General features: G+C 48.6%; 1 protein-coding gene across 1 annotated transcript; it reads right to left on the bottom strand.

The window, feature by feature from the left end:
• Window positions 1-2202: 2202 nt before the first annotated feature.
• On the bottom strand, window positions 2203-22406 carry EIF4EBP1 (eukaryotic translation initiation factor 4E binding protein 1). The gene is made up of 3 exons (XM_004428858.3): window positions 22224-22406; window positions 4725-4904; window positions 2203-2667 (listed from the first exon to the last, which is right to left on the bottom strand). Exons 1-3 carry the CDS (start codon window positions 22366-22368, stop codon window positions 2636-2638), a joined length of 357 nt encoding a protein of 118 aa, XP_004428915.1. The 5' UTR covers window positions 22369-22406; the 3' UTR covers window positions 2203-2635.
• Window positions 22407-27704: the final 5298 nt, after the last annotated feature.

Raw genomic sequence — 27704 nt, 5'->3', positions numbered from 1 at the left:
AAATTGTTCTCCTGGCCCCTGTACCTTAGGCCATTCGTGACCCAGGAAGGCCTTCCCTGAATTAAAATCCTGCTAGTCCTATCAAGTCCCTCCTCTTCTGTGAAGGCTTCTCAGATTCCCTTAACTCACGGCAGCGACACTGCCTCCACGCATTGGACAGAAACATCAGTATTGCTTTAGGACACTTCTGGGTGTCTTTTTACTATTCATAGCACCTCTCATCTCCAGATCAGGTTGCAACCTCCTTGGGAACACACACCATAGCCTAAACACTTCTTTGTATTTCCTGGTTCATAGCATGTGGCATCCGTCCCACTGTTGTCACTGGGCTCCCCAACTGCAAAAACAGTGCTTTTGGTGATGCCAGAGGGTGGGCAGGCCAAACTATGATGGTCTCCTAGAGTATCTCTACAAAAGCTTTGAGACCTGGTACATTGGGATGTTAAATTGCACCACAGCAGCCTCATCTCCCCAGATTTTAACTTCCTTGAGGACAAGGACTGTCACAGATCTTTGTCACTCCACAGCACCCAGCCAGAATGATGCTCAAGAAATACCTGGGTTTTCTGGAGGATACTTTTGCTCGATGGGAAAGGTGCACAACTTGGAACCATTTTTATTGTGGTCCCTGAACTACTAGAGAAGACTTTTTTTTTTCACTGAGGAAGATTTGCCCTGAGCTAACATTTGTGCCAGTCTTCCTCTATTTTGTATATGGGTTGCCGCCACAGCATGGCCACCTCCGAGTGGTGTAGGTCCGTACCCGGGAACCAAACCTGGGCCACTGAAGCGGAACATGCTGAACTTAACCACTAGGCCATGGGGCCAGCCCCAAGAAGCCAATTTTTTTACCCTGTGTCTTGGACCCTGAGATGTAGGACCAAGAAGGGGAATGGATCTGATCATGTAGACTTGTAAGCAAGCCCTCTGGTTGGATGTCAGGAGGGAAGAGAGTGAGATGCTCTTACTGAAAAGCTAAGGGTTTGGGAAGGCTGCTCCGATCTCTCATTTGATCCTAGTTAAAGCTTTAGTTGTTGTCTTTGCTCTGGCTGTGGCCCCTCCGTAGTCTCACTTTCCATTCATACAAGAGGGGATGCTGCATGCCTGGAGTCAACATGCCACTATGGCTGGGTCCTTCCACACACCATCACCATGCACATGGATTCCAGCTGCCTTCACATTCCTTGTAAAGGGAGGGGACTCCAACTCAGCTATAGAAAAAGCCAGGCAAGGTACTTGGCCACTAACATCTGCTGCTCCCCAGATGGCAGATTGTCAAGTGCTATGTGCCCAGAGCTTGTAAAGTCCAAGTCAGCTACTGCCTCTTGGTCAAAGGCCATCCATCCCCCAGCATATCCTCTGATGAGAAACCCCTGTTGCTTCTCAGCAAAGACCTCTGCCTGGCATTCAAGGCTCTTAGAAATCTGGCCCTTTTTTGGCCATTTATAAAAGCCATTCCCACGCACACAAATTGCCTGCTCTGGCCAAAGTGGGCAACTTGGTGTCCTGGCCTCGTACATCCTGGTTCCCCAAGACCACCTGACCTTGTGAACACTGGGCGCCTGCCTACCCCCTAGCCCACTCATTCTCAGGACCTAGCTGTAGCATTACCTCCATGAAGCCTCCGCTTGCCTGGACCACTCACTGGTAACCATCCTATACAATCTCTTTTTTGCTACCTTTTCTCAGGGGCAAATCTTACGTTTCAATGAGATCCTCAAGGCACAGAGCTTGTCTCATGTTTGTCTCCCCCATGACAGCTCACACAAAGGGATCACTTGACAAACATCAGGGGCACATGGATCAAAGAGACTCTACATTGGCCAAGGCTCAGTCTCTTCCTTTTGACTCTCGCAGGGAATGGGCCCCGGAGCGAAGGTAACTGGGTCACTTGACAGGCTTGGGGTGGTGTGGGGGACAAAGCCCAGAAGAGAGGTGGCACCCACCACTGAAACACAAGAGATGGGAGTAGCCAAGCTCAAACCCAGTCCCATCTGTCACTCACTAGTGTGCGATTTTAACTTCTCTGAGCCAGTCTTCTGAGCTGTACAATGAGGATCACACTTGCTCTACTTACCTTATAGGTTCGGTGTGAGAATCAAATGAGACAATATATGGGAAAGTGCCTGATAAGCACCATACAGAGAGTAGTTGGGGTTAGTTATCCATATAGAGTTGAAAAGAGCTCAGACAGGGGCCAACTCTTGGCCCTAGGGCGAAGGTGGCTTTTATTTCCTCTCTTGGGGAAGGAGGGGGAGGGGAGCTTTCCCATGCACACCAACCTAAGGAAGGGGTGGGTGCGCCCCCAGAGGATGGGGCTGGAAGAGGCAGACGATCATTCGGAAGGGCTCCTGTGTCCACGTCCTGGCCCTGGGCTGCAGGGTGTGCTCCCAGGAATCACTCCCCTCGGGTGGCAGCTCCTGCATGAATGAGGCACATGGAGGTATCTGCTGGTGTTCTCGAAGAGGAAGGGGGAGGAGGTGCCCTGAGTGAGGGAGCAGAGGGCTGGGGTGGCCGACCCCACACCCAATGCCTGCCCAGGATGATAACTTTCATGAGGCCTGGCTGGTGTGACTCTTCTCCCGAGAAGGGCCAGAGGGGCCCAGAGGCATTGCTCAAACAGATGGCTGGTCTTCTAAATGTCCATCTCAAACTGTGACTCTTCACCTAGGGAAAGAAGAAATAGAAGGCCAGGTGAGCAATGGGCAAATGGTAGGGCTGACATTTTAAAGGCCAGGGAAAGGCATTATTTTTTTATTCTGTCATTCCTACAAAAAGAGCAGGGGCCAGGTTTATGCTGCCAAGGAGATTTGAGGGAGGACTACACTAGGAATTCCTGGAAACACAGGCCTGAAGGGTCCATGTCCAGCTGTGCTCTCTTCCCCAATCCCAAAGCAAGAGCAGAGACCACGTCTCCCCATGGAAGAGGGGACAGTCCTGAATTTTGTATAATTTTAATAAGAGTGAATGGTTGGTTACTTGTGATTTGAAATAAATTCAACTTCATAGAAAAATATTCCTTAAACATAAAACTTTTTTGAGCATGTGTCCCAACGTTTGGTTTAGAAAATGGTACCATAACCTACTAGGCATACATCCGATTGCCCACGGAATGGCCTGCCCCTGTGGTAAAGCAGTTATTTGAGTAATTCAGCCACTCACTGCCCTCACCCAACCCTTTCCTCTAAAATTTCCAAAGAATTCATGCTGCAGCAGCCTGTTTCTTTTTAACAGAACTGCCTCACTCACGATCTCCTGGGCAAGGCTGCTCCAGGGTTCTATATAGCAAGATGCCTGCTCTGGCCTCCACAGGGAAACAACTGGTCCACAGTGGCTCCAAGGGCAGGAGCCTTGGATTCTTATATCCAGATAAGCAAAATGAAAAATTATCTCCCTCCCTCATCACCACACCCCAACACAACTGCATGGAACTTCTAGGCCATTATTGTGGGGTAAGAGCTGTCCACCTGGGGCACCACTGAGCCAACCTGCACCTGTTATGGGCCAGAGCAGCTCTAGAAACCGGGAGGGAAGAGGGCGTGCAAGTAGGGACAAAGGGCAGCCTTCAGGTGGTGGCAACTCAACAATTTCAGGTGTTGACCACCTCCATCCTCCACTTCTAGTCTTTGGTTTGAGGCAAACAGTGGGGTTGGGAGGCACCCGCCATGAAACCAACCACATGAATCTATCCATCCTTCTCTCCATCCTTTAACAAATGGCAGGTAACCATGCTGTCTAGCACTGTCCTTCATCTTGCTCTCTGTGTGTGCCTGAATCCACCTCCCTCCCTCCCATTCCTCTCCAAGTCTGAAAGGCAAGGCCACTGTTCCCTGTCTTGGGCTGTGGGATTCCCAAGATAATTATGAATCATGTCCACAGGCCCTGGATATATGGATTCTGCTGCCGTCAGCAGAGCCAGCCCAGCCCCAGGTCTCAGCTGCTTCCTGTCTGGGCTTGGTGAACTGCCTTCCGGGTGAAGGGTCAGCAGGTTCCAGGCTGACTCAGGTTGTCTGCAAGTGCTTAAACTGCATCCTTCCGCCGAGGGGGAGCTCAGATCAGACACTCTGCCCAGCCAGTCACGAGGCCACAAAGAGTGCATTCACACATCTCTGTTGGGTGGCTGTTCCGATGACTTGGGGGGGTGGGGCACGACACCAGGAAGGACCTAGCTACCCCATGTCAAACCTGCATAAACAACTGGTTGCATTATTTCTACCTGTTTTCATCAAGAATCCACTAGTGGATCAACACCCTGACAGAAGGCATCCTGGATGCCCTTTTGATCCTGTAGACATGTAATTTCCTAGAGGGCAGGTACACTGTGTCTTTCATAAGTCGTTTCCTGCACATGAACATCATGGGTGTGTTCCAAGTGTTGCAGATATGTGGTAATGCTTCAGGGACAATTATATAAAAGGCCACACTTAGGAAAGGTGCTGTGTGGAGCTCCTTTCACTTCAAACAAGCCACTGCTAATTAGATTACCTGATGAGGCTAAACTGCCTTTTCTGGGGTTCTTGGGCTCCTTGCATGGGGAAAGTTGGTACCAATGAAAGTTCTATCCCCACTGCCCATCCCTACCTCCACACTCTGGACTCTGAGCTGCTCTACAGGGTGGGGCAGTCACCATCATCCTCCTCCCTGGAATTCTCCCTAGTGGATGGGACCTATGGCCTCATACATTCCCTTCCCAAGGGAGAGCCTGGCCAAGCCCGACCACTCACCGCCCGCCGGCTTATCTTCTGGGCTGTTGCGCAGGTGGTTCTGGCTGGCTTCTGTGGGGGGCTCATCACTGGCAGGGCTGGTGACCCCAGGAATGGTGGGCAGGTCCTTCGGGGGTGTTTTGGTCACAGGTGAGTTCCGACACTCCATCAGGAACTTCCGGTCGTAGATGATCCTGGTACCTGGAAGGGGGCAGGGACACTGGTAAAGCCACCCAGAACCCCCTGCCTGCTCGTTTTTCCACTTCTTTGAGGGGTGGCTGCAGCAAAGGCAGCAGGTTTTCCTGTAAAAGCTGGACCAAGGAGAAGTGTGGCTTACTCAGGTGCCTGGCTGCAGCGCGGGACTCTGCTGTCTCCAACCCACCCTGACTCCCCTTCACACAGGGCACTCCAATGGAAGAAGGGACCCGCTGGCCACCAGACTGCACCCTTTCTCCCCTCAGAGCTCTGTGCATCCTGTGCTCTCTCCTTAAGGCCCACCAACTCACTTACCGAATCTGCTCGGCATTACTACTCGTGACAATCATACCTGACAGCGGAGAAAGTGCGTTTTTTATTCATTTTTCAATTCCCTCCTTGCAGTACCCCGGTGGGATATCCAGGATCTTTAACTCCATTTTATAAATGAGCAAACAGAAAATTAAGTGATTCCCCCACCTAATGAAAATGAGAATTTTCCTGCCTGGGCTTCATGGAGAGGAGTGACACATGGGCTCTACCTGCCCCACAAAAGGCTCTTTTGCTCAGCCCATCTTCCCTGGGGCACCCTGTGCACAGTCTGCCCATCTGCTCTGATGTGTCACCACACTTCAGAGTTTGTACAAGGTCTGCATTTCATCCATTTTCTTTCTCTTCTCCTTCTACAAGTGTCCCCCTAGGCTGAGGAGCATGTCTTTTATGGAATTATTCACTATCCTTAAACCACACCCAGGACTCATCCCACAAGGGCAGTTGCCTGAGTGACACCTTAAAAAGGAGTGTTTTCTAAAGTACAGGTCCCCGTCCCAAGATCCTTGTGGGAGACCCACCTGATTCATCAAGCGACAGTGAACAGTGAGAAGGTTATTCGAGTTTGGTCCATTTAATCTCGATTACCTCTAAAGCACCAGTACAGTATTAGTAATATATCTTTAACACCTCACAAACATTTCCTGATTGCTCCCTTTTCAACGAAGAGCAGGCCTCAGGCTCAAAGCCTTCAGCAGGCAATGGAATCTAGCTAGAATTTAAAAACTGTCTTGTTGTCACTATATTTCTTTTTATAGTTACCTTCTATTTATGGCAAGTGAATCTGGTTTTCCATATATAGTCGTGATATCGTTTCCTTTTAATATATAATTTAATATGATAATAGAATAAATATGTTATATATTATATATTATGTAATATATATTCAATAAAATATAATAAAAACAAAACTTAAAAGGTACGGTGATACAAAGAGAAATATTAAATATATGTACAAGTAGAATGCAAAGTACAATAAAAACTGCAGATGGAATATGAATGACCCGAGTTTAGAAACCATGATTTAAAGACTTCAGGAACACCCTTCCTTATCAATAACCCTGAAATACCTCCCTCACTTAAAAGCTATGATGAGCGACATTCCAACAGCTGAGATTCAGTTCTCGATGTTAAGCACTGGTCCCTCGGTTAAACCCTGGCAAGGAGAGGAATCCATGCGCGTCTCTGAGTCTCAGTCTCAGTTAATGAGGTTGGGCTCCTCATGCTGCGGAGGAACTGGGATGCTGAAGGGCAGAGCAATGGTGAGGGATACCTAAAGATGAACTTGGCCTACTTGCACGTATTGTCCCAGCCTGATTGGCCTAATCTAGGCGGCCACCCAGCCTTACTCTCCTTGTCTGAGAGGCAATAATATTAAGGTTGAGGGGCTGCTCATCATCACTGGGTGGGCTAAAGTTTCTGAGGGGCAACGTGTAAAGCAAAGAACACAGAACCAGGGCTGCACTTTAGGCTCTGCTACCAACCAGTTGTGTGACCCTGTGTACATCACCCTCTGTGCCCACCTGTCCCCACTTGGGCCTCGGTTTCCTCCTCTGTAACATGAAGGGCTGTGTTACAGCCTGAATGCCTAGGAGTCCAGTGCATTACAAATGGACGACAACGGTGCCCTCTCCTTGAAGGGGGATGTCCTGGCTTCAGAGGTGGGACCACTTTTCTCTGTTTCTTAATCCTCAAGGATTGGCAAGAGACCCTTTTTCCTTGCCTCCCCCCAACTTTGCTTTTCTGTTGGTTTGTTCACCAAAGAGTAGGGAACTGACCCCATTGGAGTGGAACTTAAGAGCTGGAGAGTCAATAGTCTCAAAAAGAACTCGGGGGTCAGCATCTTCTGGGGAAGTTCTTTAAATAAAGGTCACTAGCCCCCACAGATTTTCTTTTAATTGCGATAAAATACACATAACATGCAGTTTGCCAACTTAACCATTTTAAGTTCAGTAGTGTTAAGTACATTCATATCGTTGAGCAACCAATCTCCAGAACTCTTTTCATCTTACAGAACTGAAACTCTATACCCATTAAACAACTTCCCAATCCCACCCTCCAGCCCCTGGCAACCACCATTCTACTTTCTGTCTCTATGAATTGAACTGCTCTAGGTACCTCATATATGTGGAATCATACAGTATTTGTCTTTTTGTGACAGGTTTATTTCACTTAGCCTAATGTCCTCAAGGTTCATTCATGTTGTTGTACCAGGTGTCAGAATTTCCTTCCTTTTTAAGGCTGAATAATATTCCATTGTATGGATATACCACATTTTGTTTATCTACAGATATTTGGGTTGCTCCCACCTTTTGGCTATTGTGAATAATAGTGCTATGAACACGGGTGTGCAAATATCTCTTTGAGACCCTGCTTTCAATTCTTTAGGGTATACACCTAGAAGTGGCCCCTGTGATTTTTAAATCCTTAATTACACTTGAAAGAGAAAAAGAAAACAGCCTCTGTGCCTTTTGTCCTATGGCAAAAATAAAATAAAAATCTTCATTTGAGCTAATAAAATCCATAAATTAAATGCCAGCAGAGGTGGCACCTCAGACACCTACCATCAGGGTATTTCAGCTGGGGAGGGAGGCCACCAGGAGTAAAGAATGGTGTTTAGAAAGGTGGCCGACAAGGCGCCCAGCCCAGGAGGGGAGGGGACCACAAAGCCACCTCTGATTCATTTGGGGCCAGTGAAGAACAGGAGCTGGCGATCAACATGGTGGAAATGTTTCCTACAGACGTTGCTTTGACTTTTAACCATTTCTTTTTCCATCCCTTATGGGACCCACCACTACACAGCTTCAGTTAACAGTGGTCTTCAGGAAATTCCCTAAGCCTCCCACAGATGAGGCAAACAACAAAACACACACAGCCTCATATTGTCAAAAATAGGAACCCTTGGCTGAAAACACTGCTGCGGTCTCCTGGAGCTGGGGACTTGGCCTGCATACTGGGACAGGAAATGGAACCATAGGGGGATGCAAAGGTCCCCGAAAGGCACTGAGCAGCAGTGGCTGGAGGTGCTGGTCAGGTGTGTTCTTCTGGAGTATGTGGATGTCACACCAGGCGGTCTCCACACAACACTCTAGCGGAGGGCCTACTTCTTCTCTCTATATTAGGGAAAATGACCCCACTCCACTAGGTTTCACAAACAAGAGCATGAAGAGCTTTTGAAGATCTAGCAGCTTCAAGATGGCAGAGCCAACACATTTTTCCTGCTGCTTCTCTCAAAAGTCATGCAAAATACCAAGAACAAGAAATAGAAGCACATACTTGAACTTGGATGCCAGTGGGACTCAAACTGTTCCCCAATCACAATATATGAAGACAGAAAGTGAAGGGAGGAATGGAACCCCAGGAGGCAGAGGAGACAGGGAAATTAAATTGAAGGTGGCTTCCTGAATGGTAAGCCTCACACCCCTTCCCCTGCCCTGCTTCAGAACAAAGAGTAAAGACAAAGATCTATAGAAAATGACTTTGGAAGGGGGGTCCCCAATGAAAAAACCAACTAGCCATCAGATAGAGCTCACTTGTCTCTGGACCTCACAAGGGGCTTCTAGTCAGTTCTTAGGTACCTCACTCTTTTTCTTTTTTTTTTTTAAATTTTATTTATTTATTTATTTTTCCCCCAAAGCCCCAGTAGATAGTTGTATGTCATAGTTGCACATCCTTCTAGTTGCTGTATGTGGGACACGGCCTCAGCATGGCCGGAGAAGTGGTGTGTCAGTCCACGACCGGGATCCGAACCCGGGCCGCCAGCAGCGGAGTGTGCGCACTTAACCGCTAAGCCACGGGGCTGGCCCTGGGTACCTCACTCTTAAATACAGTCATGCATTGCTTAACAACGGGGATACGTTCTGAAAAATGCATCGTTACGTGCTTTCATCGTTGTGTGAACATCATAGAGTGTACGAAGGGGAACAAATTTGCCAACCCAAAATGTCTCTTTAACATGAGGATTATTTTAGGCTGATTATTTTTAAGAAACAAAAGACTCAGAAAGTTTTCCTTGTTACCTCTCATTTAACTGCCTAAAAGAATGCAGATAAGAAAATCTATCTCAGAGAGCGAGCTCTCACCTTAGCGTAACATGAACTAGGTGACAGACAGGGAAGAACCTAGAAAAGCCTGTTTGTTGGGCTCCCCTCTGTGTTCTTCTGTTTCTGTGTGGCCAAATACTTGCTCCTTTTCACCTCCCTGTGAATTGCTTTCCCTCCCTTTGAAGTCCCTGACTCTGCCCACCCCCAACATCTTCTTTTGTCTTTAGCTGAGGATGGGATTTAAGGTGAGGGCTTTGGCCATTTTGGTGAGTTACTCAGTTTTCCTAGGTTTCTCCCATGTATACATGTTATTAAATTTTTATTTGTTTTTCTCCTGTTAATCTGTCTCATGTCAATTTAATTCTTAGACCAGTGAGAAGAACCTAGACGGGTAGTGGAAAATTTCTTTCTCCCCTACAGTACTTACACAAACCTAGATGGTATAGCCTATTACACACCTAGGCTACATGGTACTAATCTTATGGGACCACTGTTGAATATACAGTCTGTCCTTGACTGAAACATCGTTATGTGCCACGTGACTGTATAAACAACCAAATGTCTCCACGTATTTCTGAGAAAATCTTACAACATTTAAGAAGAGATCCAAACAAACCAACAGGAAGAAACATCATTAAGGGAGCAGAAGACTTTAAAGAACAGAAAGACAGAAAGATGAAAAAGAGGCAAAAAGATAACAAATTAGAGATCCAGTGTTGGATAATAGGAAGTCAAGAAAGAGGGAAAAGAGAAACTGGTAAAAAAAAAATTTACTTAAATAGAAAAAAAGAAAGAACTTTCCTAAATTGAAAGAGATGAGTCTTAAAACACCCTTTGAGTATCTAGTGCAATGAATTAAAAACACCAACTCAACTTTCATTTCACAATACTGAGGATAAAGAGAAAATCCTAAAATCTTCCAGAAAGGAGGAGAAAAACAACAGGTGCACACAAGGATTGGGAATAAGAATCGCATAAAATTTTCCAACAGCAACGTTGGAAGCCTGAAGACAGTGAGTGGGTCAAAGCCTTCACAATCCTGAGGGAAAATTCATTTCGACCTAAGTTTTTTTTTTTTTGATTCTTTTTTTTGGTGAGGAAGATCAGCCCTGAGCTAACATCCGATGCCAATCCTCCTCTTTTTACTGAGTAAGATTGGCCCTGGGCTAACATCCGTGCCCATCCTCCTCCACTTTATATGGGATAGCACAACACACAGCATGGCTTGACAAGTGGTGCATCGGTGCTCCTGGGATCCAAACCTGCGAACCCCAGGCTGCCCAAAAGCAGCGCATGCACTTAACCGCTACGCCACCGGGCCGGTCCCTCGACCTAGTTTTATACCTGGACAAATGCTAATCAAGTAAAAGTAGAATAGAGACATTTTCAGAAAGTTACAGGAGGATGTATTCTGCCAAAATTTTTCTAGAGAAAGATGAGGGGTTTCAGGGAATCCCACGTCAACGGCTGCGTGGCAGGTCCAGAGCAGCCAAACCACATTAGTTCAGGATAAAGGGGAAAAATGGGCTGATTAATCCAGAAGTCTGACTTTGTGTGTAAAATCATACTAAGAGGCATTTTAGAGATGCTGGAAGGTATGGGAAGACTTGAATGAAAACTAAAGCACATTTTAAAATGAAGCAATTATTAACTCTATTTTTTTTAAAGTTGTAAAAACAATGGAAATGCTATTATTGTAAACTGCTTGGCTCATCAAGAGTCATAGTAATAAAAATAATATGTTTTTTAAAATTTCTGCTATAATTATATTGGCAGAATGGGAAGAGAGGAGGAGTATACACATGCTAATAAATTCTCACCTCTCAAAAAAAACAGTCAATAGATAAAATCAAGAAAAAATTATGGGCCTGCCCCGTGGCTTAGCGGTTAAGTGCGTGCACTCCTCTACTGGTGGCCTGGGTTCGGATCCCCAGCGCGCACTGATGCACCGCTTCTCCGGCCATGCTGAGGCCGCATCCCACATACAGCAACTAGAAGGATGTGTAACTGTGACATACAACTATCTACTGGGGCTTTGGGGAAAAAAAAAGGAGGAGGATTGGCAATGGATGTTAGCTCAGAGCCAGTCTTCCTCAGCAAAAAGACGAAGATTAGCATGGATGTTAGCTCAGGGCTGATCTTCCTCACAAAAAAAAAAAAAGAAGAAGAAAGAAAGATAAAAGAAAAAATTAGAAATATGGAGGTAAATTCCCAAAGAAAGAGGTGAAAAATGTTGTTAGTTGGTTCTGAAGGGTGAGATGGAGGTGGGAGAGGCAAGAGGTTGTTTTGTTAGAAGCCTTTTAGTACTTTTGAGTTTCAACTATTTACATATATAAACTATTTACGTACTATAACTTTTAAATACTTTTATTATAGAAAAAATCAAGCACATAAAAAAGTAGACAGAATAAGAATATATATATAAAACTGATTTTTTTTGAACTGAGGGACAAGTTCAATCAATTATGGATCAGCCCTACAATGCAATGCTGTGCAGCTGCTGTACCACCTGGAATACAAAGTGTCCACTGTCCACCATATATTGCATAAGAAAGAGGCACAGACTGTATGTATGTTGTGTTTGGTTACCTCTGGGGGGTGAGATAAGGAGTAAGGGGAAGAAAACATCTTTTACACTGGGTATGTGTGTGTGTGTGTGTGTGTGTGTGTGTGTGTGTGTGTGAGGAAGATCGGCCCTGAGCTGACATCTGATGCCAATCCTCCTCTTTTTGCTGAGGAAGACTGGCCCTGGGCTAACATCCATGCCCATCTTCCTCTACTTTATATGGGACACGGCCACAGCACGGCTTCCCAAGCGGTGCGTGTGTGCGCGCCCAGGATCCGAACTGGCGAACCCTGGACCGCTGAAGCAGAGCGCGTGCACCTAACAGCTGCGCCACCAGGCCGGCCGCTGGGTATGTATATATTTTTATACAAAATTCTAATAAGGATATAGGGACATTAAGCAAACAAATAAATAAGGATATAGGATCAGAATCTCCTCTTCTAGTAAGTCGAGTTAGAACTGCCTTGGCTGGAACCAGGAAGCCCCCTCAAAAGCCTCGGGGGCTCTCTGCTGGGCTGGAGAAGTCGGGGGAGCTCACCCCTCCAGCATCTCTCTGGGCTGAGGTCCACGCTCGATTTTCACTCCCAGCAACTGTATTCAGGGATAGGGACTATGTGACCCAGGGACAGGTGCTAACCCTCACCTACACACCTTCCAACCTTGCTCAGTCCTACGCCCTGAAAGTAGGTGTGCTGGTCTCATGTATTCCCTCACTGAGCCCTTTGTACCAGCACTGTGCTAGGTGCAGGGGTATGAGAAACAGTTAGATATATTAACAGCTCCCTGATCTCAGACTCACACAGTTCTGTAGGAGGAGAAACACCTGTCAACAAACAATTACAGTCGTGTGTAAGGTCTAACAACAGAGGCATGTGTGGGGACCACAGAGGCACAGGGGAGAGATCTACCCTGTGTGTACTGGTGGGGACAGATACCAAGCCCCCCATCGGCCCTATCTTCCTGCTGCCAGGCAGTCTGACCCTAAACCCCTGGGCCAGAGAGACATCCATGTCACCCCAATTCTGCCTGCCCCCAAGGTGGGGGGTCCATGGGGGAGGTGGGCTGAGGATGACGCAGACTGGAGAAACTGAGGGTGCAGAGCAGGGGGTGGGGGGGACAACGACAGAGGTGGATCCTCCCACGCTTCAAACCATCTGTGTAGCTGGGATCCTGTTCAAGGATCCCAGGGGAGATAGAGTTCAAGATTCGGTCCTGAGCTACCTGTGGAGAAGAACCGAGGCTGTTTCCTATCCGAAAGCCTTTTTAAATGCAACACCATAAAAACACGTGTGGGGGAAATGTGCCTTCAGCGGCCGTAGGAGTTCCCCACCCTGTGGAGAGAGGGGGCGGGAACATTATGCTGGGATGAATACTTGATACTTTTCCCACAGCCTCCTGGTTGGAAATCCAGCTCTCCCATCTGCTAGCTCTGACGACTCTGAGCAAGTGACTACTAAATCTCTCTGTGCCTCAACTGCTTCTTCTGTAGAACGGGATAATGATGACAGCGCCAGCTTCCCAGGGTTATTGTGTGGATTAGAATTGCGGCTGACACAAAGAAGCTGCACAAACAAATCCTAGCTACTATCATGACCAGTGTGGCTTCAGGTGACATATTTTACCATTTATTCAGTCCTGTCCACACCAGGGATCCATTATATGGCAATTATACGGTCATAGCTGGGACAAATCAGAGGGGAGGTAAGCAACCCTGAAAAGAGATGAGGGGGAGATGGAGGGGGGTAAAGGGCATCCTCCACCCTTTTTTGGCCCACAGAAACAGGCTTCAAGAACCACCATGAGCTCTGGCATGCTTGGTAACCAGTGTTGTTTGGGACTTTAAACTCCTGATGTTCACCAAATACAAGAACGGTACTTTTTCTCAAGGCATGCTTCGTGGTGGACAGTTTGCTAGAATGTGTAAAGCAACGTAGACATTCCCTTAGGGTCTGGTTTCCACATCTGTAAACAAGGCCAGTGTACTAGGCTCATTCAATCTATTTTTAAAGCACCAACCATGCGCCAGGCTTTATAGGTAATCTCTAGGGTCTGTTCCAGCTCTGATACGCTACCATTTATTTTTAGGATCTCCTTGTTGGCAGGTGCTTAATGTGGTGCAAATAGCATGGGGCTTGGACGCAGAAGTTCTGGGCTCCAACCTGGGCTCGCCATGTACCAGCCCTCCAACTCTGAGTCGCAGCTTCATTCCTCAGCTCTAAGAGGAGGGTAATAACAAAATCCACACCTCACAGGAGTTTCATGAAGATTAAATCTCCATCTGTCATCACTGCCTGCCTGTGGGCCAGACACTGCACTCACAGCCTGAAATGCCAGGTCTCAGTGTTCCCCAAAGCCCCCCACGAGGAAGATACATCATCCTCAACTCGCAGACAGGAAACCGAGGCTCAGAAAGGCTGTTCCCTCACAGCCACCCAGAGGCAGACCAAGCCTTTCTTAACTCCAGTCCTAAACAGCAACCTCTGTTTAAAACTAGCAAGGCAGACCGGGCACCTCAGCCAGCATTGGCAACTGGAAAAATTCCAGGGGTCTTCCAATTTTTACTATTCTTCTGAGTGTCTGGCCAGAACAGGATGTTCCCCGAGAGAGAGAGGGCTGCCTTGATTTCTTCTCCATCTTCCCATAGTACCCACACTCAAGTTCAAAAGCCTGCTGGATACGACTCCTGTAAACTGAGACAAGTGCATCCCTCGCTCTCCCCTGGGCCTCCCCTGGCAGCAGCATTCTTCCCCTGAGCGGGACGTGAGGCCTAGCAAGAGTACAAGAACAGAATTCCTAGAACTGCTGTTCCCATTCCAGGGAAAGGGAGCACATTTCACAACAGGGTCAGGGGGAGGTCTGAATGCCTGTGCTCAGATGCAAGCCAGCAGCCTGTGAACAAAATCCTCTGGACGATTTTAAATTCAGCTCTCACCAGCAGCTCTGTGTCAACCTGGAGGGACACACACAGACGTGCCAGCGTCTCCTTCCCCCCCTCCCCGCTACACACCAGGCGGGAACTATGTGTGTCTGGGTGGCTTTTCTTGCTGGATAGTCTCTTTAGCAAGCAGAGCTGACTTGTCAGGAAGAAAAATCTTGGTGAAAGCAGCAGAGCATTCTCAGTTTAAGATTTTTCTTCACTTCTGGCCCCACCAGCTCTGCAAAGAGAACCAAGATCCAGATGTTTCTCAGGGGCTAGGAATCCTATGAAGCTTCTTGAATACCAAAGGGGGGCGATCAGCAAGCGGCAAAAGGCCCTTCTGGCCAGTCCCTCCCTTGAGGCCCTGACGTATGAAGGAATAGGCCAGTTTACTTGAAAATTAAGCAGGAGGGACAAGGCGTTTAGAGACATTCAGAACAAAATAGCTGAAATAATTACTCTAATGGCTGGCCAAGCTCCTTCCTCTTCCCTTACTTCCCCACAAACACTTCAAAATGTACCTGTGCAGGGGGCCGGCCCTGTGGCTTAGCGGTTAAGTGCGCGCGCTCCGCTGCTGGTGGCCCGGGTTTGGATCCCAGCCACGCACCAACGCACCGCTTGTCTGGCAATGCTGAGGCAGTGTCCCACATACAGCAACTAGCAGGATGTGCAAATATGACATACAGCTATCTACTGGGGCTTTGGGGAGAAAAAGGGAAAAAAAGGAGGAGGATTGGCAATAGATTTTAGCTCAGGGCTGGTCTTCCTCAGCAGAAAAAAAAGGAGGATTGGCATGGATGTTAGCTCAGGGCTGATCTTCCTCACAAAAAAAAAACATAAAATGATTTTAAAAATGTACCTGTGCAAAGCAGGGTGCAGCTACACCTGAAATTCATTACCAACAGGGGTGCCCTTCTGAAATGCCTCCTGGTACACAGCAATAATTGCTGTCCAGCTGGAAAGGGGAGGGGCCCTGTTGTGAGCTGAACTGTGCCCTCCCTTCCCCCAAATTCATGTGTTGAAGTCCCAACCCCCAGTACCTAAGAAGGGGACTATATTTGGAGATAAGGTCTTTAAAGAGGCCATTAAGTTAAAATGAGGCCGTTAGAGTGGGGCCCTAATCCCGTATGCTTGTGTCCTTATGAGAAAAGAGAGCAAGACACCAAGAGCACACAGAGGGACAGCCCCATGAAGAGGCAGCCAGAGGACTGCCAGCTGCAAGCCCAGGACAGGGGCCTCAGGAGAAACCAACCCCGCCAGCACTTTGATCTTGGACTTCCAGCCTCCAGAACTGTTGAGAAAATAAATTTCTGTTGTTTAAGCCATATAGTATATGTGTTTAAGCCATGAGGTATATTGTTACGGCAGCCCTAGCAAATTCATGTAGGCCCGCTTTCTCCTTTTCTTCTGAAGAGGAGGAGAGAAAAATCTGTTTACACACACTCTCTTTAAGGCAAGAGATCTAGTTCTTAACCTCCACACTGTGCGTCACCAGGAAACCAAAGGGAGTTCTGAACCCACTGCACCTCCTGGTATTCTCACTCCTTTTGGACTCAGAAATTTGATTCCATTCCATGGCCAGTACTCCATTAAATCAAGGATGTTCATATGGGAGCCAGGCAGCGCTGGGCAGGTGGGCTCCTCTGAAGGGTGTTTCCCAAGCTCAGCTGCCTGAAGAGAAGGAGGAGGTAGGCTGGGTGGTGGTTAGTAAGGGAAGGCAGGACACAAAGCAGAATATATTCCCAGTGGCCTGGCATCATGGCCCTCTGTATGGTTTGCTTTGTGGAGCTGGGCCTCAGGCCTTGAAAATGGGGCATGGGACCTATGATTCAGTGTTTTTAGGAAGGTGTCCTGTTCTTAAACCATCAGTCAACTAACAGGCTGTGACTCCGGTCTGCTTCTACACTGGCCCTGGCTCTGCTACCCACACAGCAGGATGGGCAGATAAGTTCCCTCAAAGGACCATTCTTGGAGGCTTGGCCCTCGTGGAGGATTGTCTGAAAACGTGGCCCCCATAACTCCTCCCAACCCTGTTCACACATGAGGCTTCTCTCATTCAAAGGCAGTTATTTCTCCCTCTCTTTGAATCTGGGTTAGCCCTTGGCTTGCTTTGATCAATAGAACACTGCGGAAGTGACGTTACATGACTTCCGAGCCTAGGCCTTCAGAGGCCTTGAGAACTGCCATGTAAATGAGCTCAGGTTAGACTCCTGAACGGCATGAGACCAAGAGGATAGAGAGAGCTCTAGCCTTCCAGGTGATGCCAGCAATGCCCAGACGTGGGTAAGGCCAACGTGGACCTGCTAGCCCAGGGGAATCCAGCTGCCAACTGTATGTAGCCAGATGAGTGAGCTCAGGCAAGGTCATCAAAGAATGCCCAACCAGCCCAAAGAATGGAGAGAAATAACAGATTGGTGGTGTTGTTGAAGTTACTAAGTTTGAGGATGGCTCGTTATACAGCAATAGCTAACTGATACAGCCATTTGCATCAAGACAATTATCTCTGGGCAGCTGGTGAGCCCTGATACTCTGGGCCTAGTGTCTGAGCTCCCTCAGAGAACTTTCATGGACACAGACATTGGATTACAAGGCACCTTTTGTTGCCCACGTCCTTGAGTATCCAAATGCCACGGGTAGATGTCACCTAGTCCTGCCAAGTCAGTGATGCTGGCTGCAAACAAGTAAATAAGGAGCGTCAATCCCAGTGTCTGAGACCCTGGCCCCAATACTGACTTGTTCAGTATATGAAAAAGTCATTTCCTTCCACTTGCTGCTCAATACACATTGGGAAAAATACTATCAGTAGTGCTGTTATCGGTAATACTGGGATAGGTGGGAAAGTTCAGAGAAAGTTAGTTTCCGTACCTGGGACATTCCAAGATAAACAATTACACCCTGCAACTGAAAGGACAGAAAAGGAAAATTTAAATGTTATCATTAAGCCAGCTCAGACTCAGGCTTGGTGGTAAAGAGCTAGATTACCCTGAGAATGCCTTCATTCCAGGATTCTTTTCAACCCTTCACCTTCCAAACCCCAGACCCGGCACTCCGTGGTGATGACACAGAGATGAGTAAGACTGCTCCGAAAGGACTTCCTGTCTAACCTAGAGGACAAGCATGTAAACAAACACACGTGATCCATTTGTCATGAATCGCAATAGAGGAAGAACCCTGGCACGGATCTAAGAAAGACCAGAAAGTAACAGGTTTTTCGTTTGTTTGAACACACAAGAATCTATGTGTACTAGTGTACATTTTTCATTAAAAACATTCACCTTGGGAAGCAATTCTTTTTTCAAAACTGCTGCCCCTTCCTAACTCCTGGACTGACACCAAATAAAGACCCATACAAGAAAATGTCACACTACTTTATACCAACAGATAAATATGATACCACACTGCCCACACTTTCACCAAATTTGGTGATGAAGGACTTTTTTGCTTTCAGAAAAAAAAAAATCTAACTCCTCTTTCAAATAACAAGGCCCTGTCACCTTTGAGGATATTGAAAAAAATATGTAAGCCATTAAAGGAGGTTAAAATCTAACAGCTGTGTCCACATTGTCAGAATGTAAGGCCTACCAGGCTGACTACTTGGAGTGGGCAATTCTTACCTGAGTATTTTACAAGTTCTACTGGTTATGGGGGGTAGGGCAAGTGTCTGTCTAATTGTTTCATTCTATAAATACAACTTTGATGCTTATAATTCTATTTCAGGTGTGCCTTCATCTTCCTAACTAGCAATCCAAGCCCTTGAGGTCAGACTGTCTTCCAATTCTAGATGTGATGAATGCCTTAAAAACAGGGAGGCTCGTGGGCATCAGAAGGAGTTTGGGGTGCTCTACACCAGGACCCCCGTCAAAGTCTTTAATGAGGGACATAGTATAAAATGTTCTAAATGCTTTCAAAGGAAGCTCAGGTCACTGTGAAAAGAGGCCCATTATGTTTCCCTCACTGCCTTACTGTTCAAGTTCTTTCAATCTGACTTAATAATGTGACAACTTCCACCCCTGTGTGCCTAAGGCCTTGGGACACTGGCTGTGCTCCGGCTTCAGTGTCCAACCCACTGTCCCTCTTCCCAGCACCATCTGTTCCATAGCCAAAGACTTCGGAACTGCTCCAAGATAAGCTTCCTGGGCACAGACTTTGTTTGTCTAACCAAACAGGGTGCCATGAACACCTGCAGCCCTACCTGCTTGCCTCCGATTAACCTTCTCCAGGTGCAGGTCTTAGGTATGACTACCACCCAAGCAACCCCTGTAGGCTTTGGGGTCAAACATCCAAGATGGAATTGGGAACACAGAGGTTGGTGGGGACAGAGAGAGGAAGGTTTCTGACCCCTTTAAAGGTTCTGCTAGTTTATGGTTACTGGAGATATTCAAGACTCCATGGACTCAAATATTCAAACCCAAAACTCCCTTCAGCAAATTTCTCTTAGAACACCTAACTTCTGGGGCCGGCCCCGTGGCTTAGCGGTTAAGTGCGTGCGCTCCGCTGCTGGCGGCCCGGGTTCGGATCCCGGGCACGCACCGACGCACCGCTTCTCCGGCCATGCTGAGGCTGCATCCCACATACAGCAACTAGAAGGATCTGCAGTTATGACATACAACTATCTACTGGGGCTCTGGGGGAAAAAAAATAAATAAATACAATTATTTAAAAAAAAATTCCATTAATTCCTGAGTACTCAGAGTGTGGTACTTAGGCCAATCACTGGGAGCTACTTAGAAATGCAGATTCTCGGGCCCTACCCCCAAGACCTACAGAATCAGAATCTGCATTTAAATGAGGTCACCAGGTAATTCATACGCACACTGAGGACTGAGAGACAGCACTCAGAGACTGGAGCAGAAGGACGCCAGGAACAACCTTTTCTCATTAGGTCCAGTGGCTCCACTCTGGCAAAGGGGTGGGGTAAACTGGGCTTTGGAGGAAGATTTCTCGCCTTGGCTACCTGAGGCAGACCAGGTTTGCTAACGGAGGCAGCGGCAAGCCAGGATTCTCCGGGTTACAGACTGTGAGCTGTGCCTGCCCCGCTGGACACCCCAGAAAAGAAAGAGCTGGCTTTAGGCTCTTGGCACTGCTCTTTCTTCCGGTTGGCCTCAGCCCCCTGGCTTTGCTTCCAATCTGATCCGTCCCCATCTAGCAACAACGGGTGCAAAAAAGGGCTAACTTGAGCATTCAGGCCTGCCTTAGTGCCCGCTCTGCACAGATCAAGCAGAGAGTCACATCACTCGAAGGAACCCTAAAATGGTCAGGAAAGGTCCTGAAAGACACATCATGACACAGAGAAAGCAGAACAGCGTGGACTACAAAAGGCCCAGCAGGGAAAGAGAACGAGTCAAAAGGGGCAAGAAGAGTCACTGGGAACTTCTCCTTGGATCGTTTTGTTGTTGTTGTTGAGGAAGATTCGCTTTGAGCTAACATCTGTGCCAATCTTCCTCTATTTTTTGTATATATAGGACGCCGCCACAGCATGGCTGAGGAGCGGTGTAGGTCCGTGCTTGGGATCTGAACTCATGAACCCGGCCGCCAAAGCAGTGCACGCTGAACTTCACCACTATGCCACAGGGCTGGCCCCCTTGGATCATTTTTAATAGAAGAGAGAGCATTTTTCCCCTCAATGCTTGGCTGCTATTTCTTGTTCAATCTGGGAAAACAATGTAACGTTGGACAATGGACACGTGTTTTCAAGCTCTGGGGCCTCAGTGCCATGTTCTGTAGAATAAGGCAGCACAGCCCCATTTGAGGAAAGCATCCTAGGAGCCTGTTTGGAAAACAAGGATTTTTGAGAGATGCACTAACATTCTGCCTCTAGACTGTTTCCAAACTTTTAAATCTACAGATCTCAGACTTGAGCTGCAACATCCAACTGGATTTCCAGCCTCCAGCCAGCCCTGCTCTCTTCAGACTGGCCAGCCCCCACCTTCCAGATAGACATGAGCCAATTTCTTAGTCTATCCTGTTGCTACTGTCTCTCCTGACTAATAAGGATTTTGTTCAATCCAAGCTCTGTCAGCAACCAAGGACCTCAGTTCAGTCCTGAACAGGTTTTTCCTCCAATTACAACCCAAAGTTTTACATAATGTCTTCCTGTCCCTATATCATTTACTTGTGCCTCTAAAATGTGTAAATGTTTGTAGACAGAATTTTTACCTCCCCTAGAGTTTCTAATTGTTACATTCTATGTCTAATATAACTTTACATTTCAAAAATCTCGTCATAAGACCAGCATACACATATGCTATTTAATGGTGAAATTTAATAAAGTACAATAAAACGTGAAAAACTGCATACTCTCCCCCTCCCCTCCCTCCTTCCCCCTCAAAAAAAAGGCAGCACGGTTGGACGAGAACATCTAAGATCCCTAACAGTCCTAACGTTCTATGCTTTGGATCAAATAGCCCAAGACCTCGCAGCTGGCTGCGCTCGCTGGCGGTGGGACAGCTGCCTGAGAAAACAAGCGTGTGGCCCCCGACGCTGGCAGATGAGGCTGCGCCCCGCCCGCGTCCGCCCGTACCCCTGCCTCTCAGCGGAGCGCCAGGATCGGCGGCGTTTCTCGAGTAGTAGCCCGGGCAGGAGCAGTGGAGGAGGGTGTAGGGGAGGAGAAAAGGGCAAAAGGGGGTGGGGGCAGCGTTAGTATGGGAGGGAAGTGGTGAGCCACGAGGATTTCATCATGCAAACCGGCGGGCAGGTTTCATCAGCGCCTGTGCGCCTGGGCTCCCGGGCTGGGAGGGAATGCCTGGCTCCCCGAGGACAGCCTGAGGCTGGCCCCTACCCGTGCCAGCTCAGCTTCCTCTTCCTCATCCAATCTCAGAGAGGTCACACGGTCCCCCTCCCCCCGAACAGAAGAACGTGTCTTTCGGCACAGTGCTGCCCGCGGCCCCAGGTCCCTCTGTGGAGATCCCATATGCGTAAATGGGCAATCTGCCACAGAAACCGGCTGCAGCAGGCGACCACTCTCAGCCCAAAACCTGTCAGGGGGTGCGTGCCCAACGCAAAACAGGGGGGGCCTCGGGAAGGAAAAAGGACTCTGCAAGAATCATTTATCCCAAAAGAGAACGCCCATCCCATCCCTAAAAACCCCAGGCCAGGCCCCTCTTTGATCTGTGGGCCGCCCTGACCCCACCCTATTCCGCCCCAGAACTGTCCCCAACACCCACAAGGGGCAGCACATCTCAGCATGTGGCAGTCCTAATATCTGTTAGGGTGGAGGACGCTCAGCTGTCTCTCCCAGAAGGAGGAAATTTAACGGGGCAGTTTGCAGCCCCGGTTCTGGAGGACGCACTCAGAGGGCAGGCAATGGGAGGCGGCCACCCGCTCGCTCCGTGACCCTCGCTGCCTCCTTGATGCCCCTTCCCAGTCACCGCGCCCCCAGAGCCTGGCCGCCCCGTCCAATTGGCGATTCCCGATCCCTCCCGCTCTGCCCGCTCCGTCCTCCCACAGCCCGCACCCGAGCCCGCGCCTACCTCCCGGGGTGGTGCTGAAGAGCGTGCCGCCGGGGGTGGTGCTGTAGTCCCCAGGCGGCAGCTGCACGCCGTCGCCGAGGACCACCCGGCGAGTGGCGGGGATGGCCCGGCTTGGGGTCTGGCTGCAACTGCTGCCCCGGGACATGGTCACCGCGCGCCGCGCCCGCAGCCGGAGCGTGTCCCTGCCGCGGCTCCCGCCCCGCTCCTCCCAGCTCCAGCCCGCCCCGCCCAAGCCCTCCCCTTCCGCTTCTTGGGCTCGACGCCCCCTGGGATTTGTAGTTCCCGCCGCGGCTGTCCCACCCAGGTCCACGCAGCTGTTGCTCGTGGGTTCCTCCGCACCCCTGGGTCGGAGGGCCCCTACTGAGGGTCTCCTGCCCGCGGGTGCCAGCGCCACCCCCCCATTGCTTGTCCCTTTCGCTCCCGGCTCCCTCCCGGCCACGCTGGCAGGGGCGGGGTGAGGTGGGGGGTCGGGAGGCCGGCCTAGGTTAATGCCTCGCTGGGCTGGGGAGCGTCCAGGGCTGTGCGGCGATCCTAGCCGACCTGGCCCACTCTGGGAAGACCTAGTTTCTACATTAGGACATCAGGGTGGATGGTCCCCTCAACCCTCCCTGTTCCGTTCTTCCCTATTCATTCCTCAGATGAAAAGGCGGGGATTGGTTGGTCTTTCACCCCCTCATCGGTTTATTGAACACTCACGATGCGGCAGGCTTTGAAGAACAGGCGAAGAACGCACCTTCCACGCCTTCGGAGAGAGTGGGGAGGACACGCGGACAAGCCACCCAGTTGGGTGATAAGGGCTAACCCTAGAGCCGAGGTGGAGGTGGGGTTGGGGGAGGGGTAAGACTCGGTCAAAGAAGGTTCCTTGTAGTCCTTTGAGTTGGGTCCAACGCCCCCCACGCTGCCTGACTGTTTAGTAGGCACTCCTTGAATGAATGAAGGGACAAATGAATGACTGAACGAATCTTCAAGGAGATCACCGAGTGGAGAGAGAAAAAATGCAGGGAGGATGGAAAATCCGGGTCGGGTGAGAGAACAATGCGGCCACATCTTGGAAGGGGGAGGAGAGAGGAGAACAGTTTAAAAGGGAAATTGGGGCCAGATTGTGAGAGGTCGTTTGTTATTATTTTTTAAAGCTCAGTGGTCAAACAAGGGGTTTGTTTTGTTTTGTTTTTTTGAGGGAGATTGACCCTGTGCTAACATCTGTTGCCAATCTTCCTCTTTCTTTTTTCTCCCCAAAGCCCCATTACATAGTTGTGTATCACAGTTGTGGAGTTGTAGCTCTTCTATGTGGGATGCCGCCTCAGCATGGCTTGATGAGCGGTGAGTAGGTCCATGCCCAGAATCTGAACCCATGAACCCTGGCCGCCAAAGCAGAACTCGAGAACATAGCTGCTGTGCCACTGGGCCCACCCCTCTGAAGGGTCTTGTAAATCATGCCAGGGTGTTCAGACTTTGTCCTACAAGGGTAGGAGATACTAGAGATCTTTTAAGCTGGGGAGTGACGCAGTTAGAGTTGTTTTTTAGAAAAATAACCGGTAGCAGTGGAGTTTGAGAATGGACTGCAGGAGGGTGAGGCCCGAGGCAGGAAGACTGGTCAGGTTCCGTCACTCCTGAGCTAAACTCTAGGCCTGCACTGTCTGGTATGGTAGCCACTGGCCACATGTGCCTATTGAGCACTTGAAATGTGGCTGGTCCACATTTATAAATGTAAAATACACACTGGATTTCAAAGACTTAGTACGAAAAAAATAATGTAAACTATCTCAATAATTTGTTTTATATTGATTACATGTTGAAATAGTATTTTGAATACATTGGGTTAAGTAAAATCTATTATTAAAATTAATTTCACCTATTTCTTTTTACTTTTTTTGGTGGGATTATAAGAAACTTTTGTATATATATATATGTGGCTCGTAATATATTTCTATTGGATAGCGTTGCTCTAGAATGAGGTGGTATGAAAGCAATCCTAAAGTTCTCAGAAACTTCCTCCGAGAAAACTATGGAATCATCAAATTTTAGCTCTGCCCGTAGAATCATCAAACTTTAGCTCTGCCCAGGTACATTATAGGTCATCCAGGGCAATATTCACATTCATCTTATTTAAAAAAAACCAAAAACTAAAAACAGAGGCTCAGAGGGCCGGCCCTGTGGCTTGGTGGTTAAGTGCGCGCGCTGCGATGCTGGCGGCCCGGGTTCGGATCCCGGGTGCGCATCGAGGCACCACTTCTCTGTCCATCCTGAGGCCGAGTCCCACATACAGCAACTAGAAGGGTGTGCAGCTGTGACATACAACTATCTACTGGGGCTTTGGGGGCAAAAAATAAATAAAATCTTTAAAAAAAAAAAAAATAAAAACAGAGGCTCAGAGAGGAGTAGGGGTTTGCCCAAGATCACAGAGCTGTGAAACGCCTGAGGCAGGCCTAGAACCCAGTTGTGCCTCCCTTCCAGGCCAGCCCTTTTCTCACTACACTAGAAAACAAAGTGGCTCATCCTTGTCCCTTGGGAAGAACTGTTTTGAAAGGGGTAAGGGGCCTGCTTAGAAAGCTCAACACTTGCCATGACCTCTGAACGTAGGGCTGATGAGGGAAGTCTTAAGGGTTGCAGAGGAGCCAAAGGGCTGGGGGCTGTCTAGACCTGGGGCCCCTCATGGATATAGGAGGAACACTAGCCTGGGCAGAGGGATGTGGGTTCTAGCCCTAGTGCTGCCACTAAATAGCTGTTCAGTCTTGGACAAGTCTCTTTCCCTTTCTGGACCTCTGTTTCAGCGTCTGTCAGACGAGGGGGGTAGATTTGAAGATCTCTGAGGACCTCAACATTGACAATTTATGTCTTTGACGAACTCACTGCTAAAGTGTTTCCTGCCCAGCCATTTCGCCAACATGGTGATTTCACCCTCTTTGTAGAGCAGGGACTCCTTCATGTCAAGTCTTGTCATGGAGCATACAGCTCCTACAGGGCAGGGACCATGTGTTGATTCATTCTGACTCTTAACAGCACCTACCCTAGAGAGGCCATTGATAATATTTTTGGGTGCTGCTGCTGCCGAAAGCCGAACTAGTTCATTTCTCTCTTCCTTCGAGGCTCTTTTAAATCTATTAGCTCATATCTGTTCTAGCATTCTCGCTAAAGGTCAAAAGAAGAAGCAGGGGCGGTCCCATTGGCATAGTGGGTTACTTTGCATGCTCTGCTTCAGTGGCTCAGGGTTCATGGGTTCAGATCCTGGGTGCAGACCTACACACCACTCATCAGCCATGCTGTGGTGGCATCCCACCTACAAAATAGAGGAAGATTGGCACAGATGTTAGCTCAGGGCCAATCTTCCTCACCAAAAAAAAAACAAAAAGCAGAATGAGCCAAAGAATGTTTTCTAGAAGAAAGATAAGGAGGGGGATACAGGGTGGGGAACAGTTTCCATCTTATCTTGCTCTACATGACCTGTAGGCAGGGAGGGACAGGGACTGATTTTATCATTTTAAGTAAGTGGAATCTTTCTGGGTAGCCAACCAAGCACATAAGCCTTCCGGTATGAAATGCTTTGTGAGCAAATAATACTAATGGAAATTAAGAACAGCCCTGAGCAGGCACGGGCCCTCTTGGTGCTCGTCTCAACACAGCTCTACTGAGCTGGAAGAGTGTGGGGAACGAGAGCCAAGAGAGGGTCCCCAGGAGTGGCTGCCTGGGGAGGAAGTAGCAGGAGCCACAAGAGGGAGAAATGCTTCCAGGTTCACTGAGTCACCCTACAGGAGAGGCTGACTTCCAAAGCCCCTCGGGCTGGGGAGGGTTCAGGGAGTCAGTGGAAGAGAAGGCACCTGGTGTGTTTGTTTGTTTTTTTGTGTGTGTATGTTTTAATCCATTCCTAATGTTATTTGATGCTGAAAAGGTTCCCCTTCACCATTGGGAGGCCTTCACATCAGCTAGCACGCCCTGTTATTATGGCCTTTGGAGGTCCTGTGCTTTCTTGTACAACAGGGATTCTGGCTCCTTTTCTATACTTCCCTCCCCAGATGTAGATCCAGCCTTTTTTCAGGGGGCTCTGATTTCCACCCCAGAGTCACAGCCTCACTGCATGCAGTTGTGTTCTCCTTCGATGACTGGCACAGAGGCCCAGTCCTTCTGGTGGGAAATGCTTTGTGAGGTTTACCAATAATATCAATGGGAATGAAGACCAGCCCTGAGTAGGCCTGGAGGGGCCTGGTGGGCTTGGTGAGTGGCTCCATGGTCCTTGTCTATCCTGACCCTGGTTAGTGTGCTTGTCGCCTTGTACTCGCTCTCTCCTGTTTTGTCGTCTTGCATAGCCCTGCTTGCAAACCCAAGCCGTTAGCTGATGAACACTTCCACGCTGTGTCTTCAGGCTCCCCATCATTCAGCCCCTTCGTGCTCATCCGCCGTGACACCATGACTCTCAGCTTTGCCTCCCATAAACTCAATGGGAAAGCTGTTTCTCACAGTAAGAGCTATTTCTTTTCAACGATGGTCTATTATCCTCTAGTGAGTGGAGAATCTGCCTATTTTCTTTAACATGTCTTTCTTTTGGTGTCTTTCGGCCCCCTTCACCCATTTCGCCCTCCTCCCATCCCCGACCTCTGGCAGCCACCAATCTGTTCTCTGTATCTATGACCTTGTTTTTTGTTTTTTTTTTTAATGTGTCTTTTTTAAACGGTTGGATCTGGATCTGGGGCAGGAAGTATAGGAACCCCTTATCGTCCAAGAAATCACAGGAGCCTCTAAGGAGCACACAGTGGGCCGGCTCGGTGATGTAGTGGTTAAGTTTGCGTGCTCCACTTTGGTGGCCTGGGGTTCACAGGTTTGGATCCCGGGTGCGGACCTATGCACCACTTATCAAGCCATGCTCTGGCAGATGTCCCACATATAAAGTAGAGGAAGATGGGCACAGATGTTAGCTCAGGGCCAGTCTTCCTCAGCAAAAAAAAAAAGAGGGGGATTGGCAACAGATATTAGCTCAGGGCTAACCTTCTTCAGAAAAAGGAAAAAAAGAGCACACGGGCCATACCCACAGAACACATGAGCTAATGTGAAGGGCTTCCAATGGTGAATTTGATGTTTTAGTATGCTTCCCTGGGCTCAAGGGTTTACAAAAAATTTTAGTTGCTCAGAGCAGGGTCTGTAGTCTTAACCTGGACCTCAAGAGCAGGTTTTTAGGCTTAATTCCTCGTGAATCCTCATGAATTACCTTCTTCTCATTGTGGAGACAACACAGTGGTGCTGGAGAGTGGAGGGGGTGGCCACCAGGGGATTGGCCTGTGTGTCCCTCCCACGGATGGCTCTGGGTGTGCCCACCTGAGATGCGGCCACCCAGGCTCAGATGGGGTTGTGTGCTGGCCAGGAGCGCTGAGACACCAAGGAGAGCCTTTGGGGGCAACTGAAGAACGGTGGACTGCAGTCACTAGGGGCTAGCAGGAGACCAGCTACACGGACCTCAGCAGCCTTCAGGGGTGGTCCGTCAGGGTCACTCAA

The sequence above is a fragment of the Ceratotherium simum genome, chromosome 28, assembly GCF_057802395.1.
Source record: "Ceratotherium simum simum isolate JZ-2026a chromosome 28, ASM5780239v1, whole genome shotgun sequence".
Lineage (NCBI taxonomy): Eukaryota > Metazoa > Chordata > Mammalia > Perissodactyla > Rhinocerotidae > Ceratotherium > Ceratotherium simum.
This window is presented reverse-complemented; position numbering and strand designations above follow the sequence as displayed.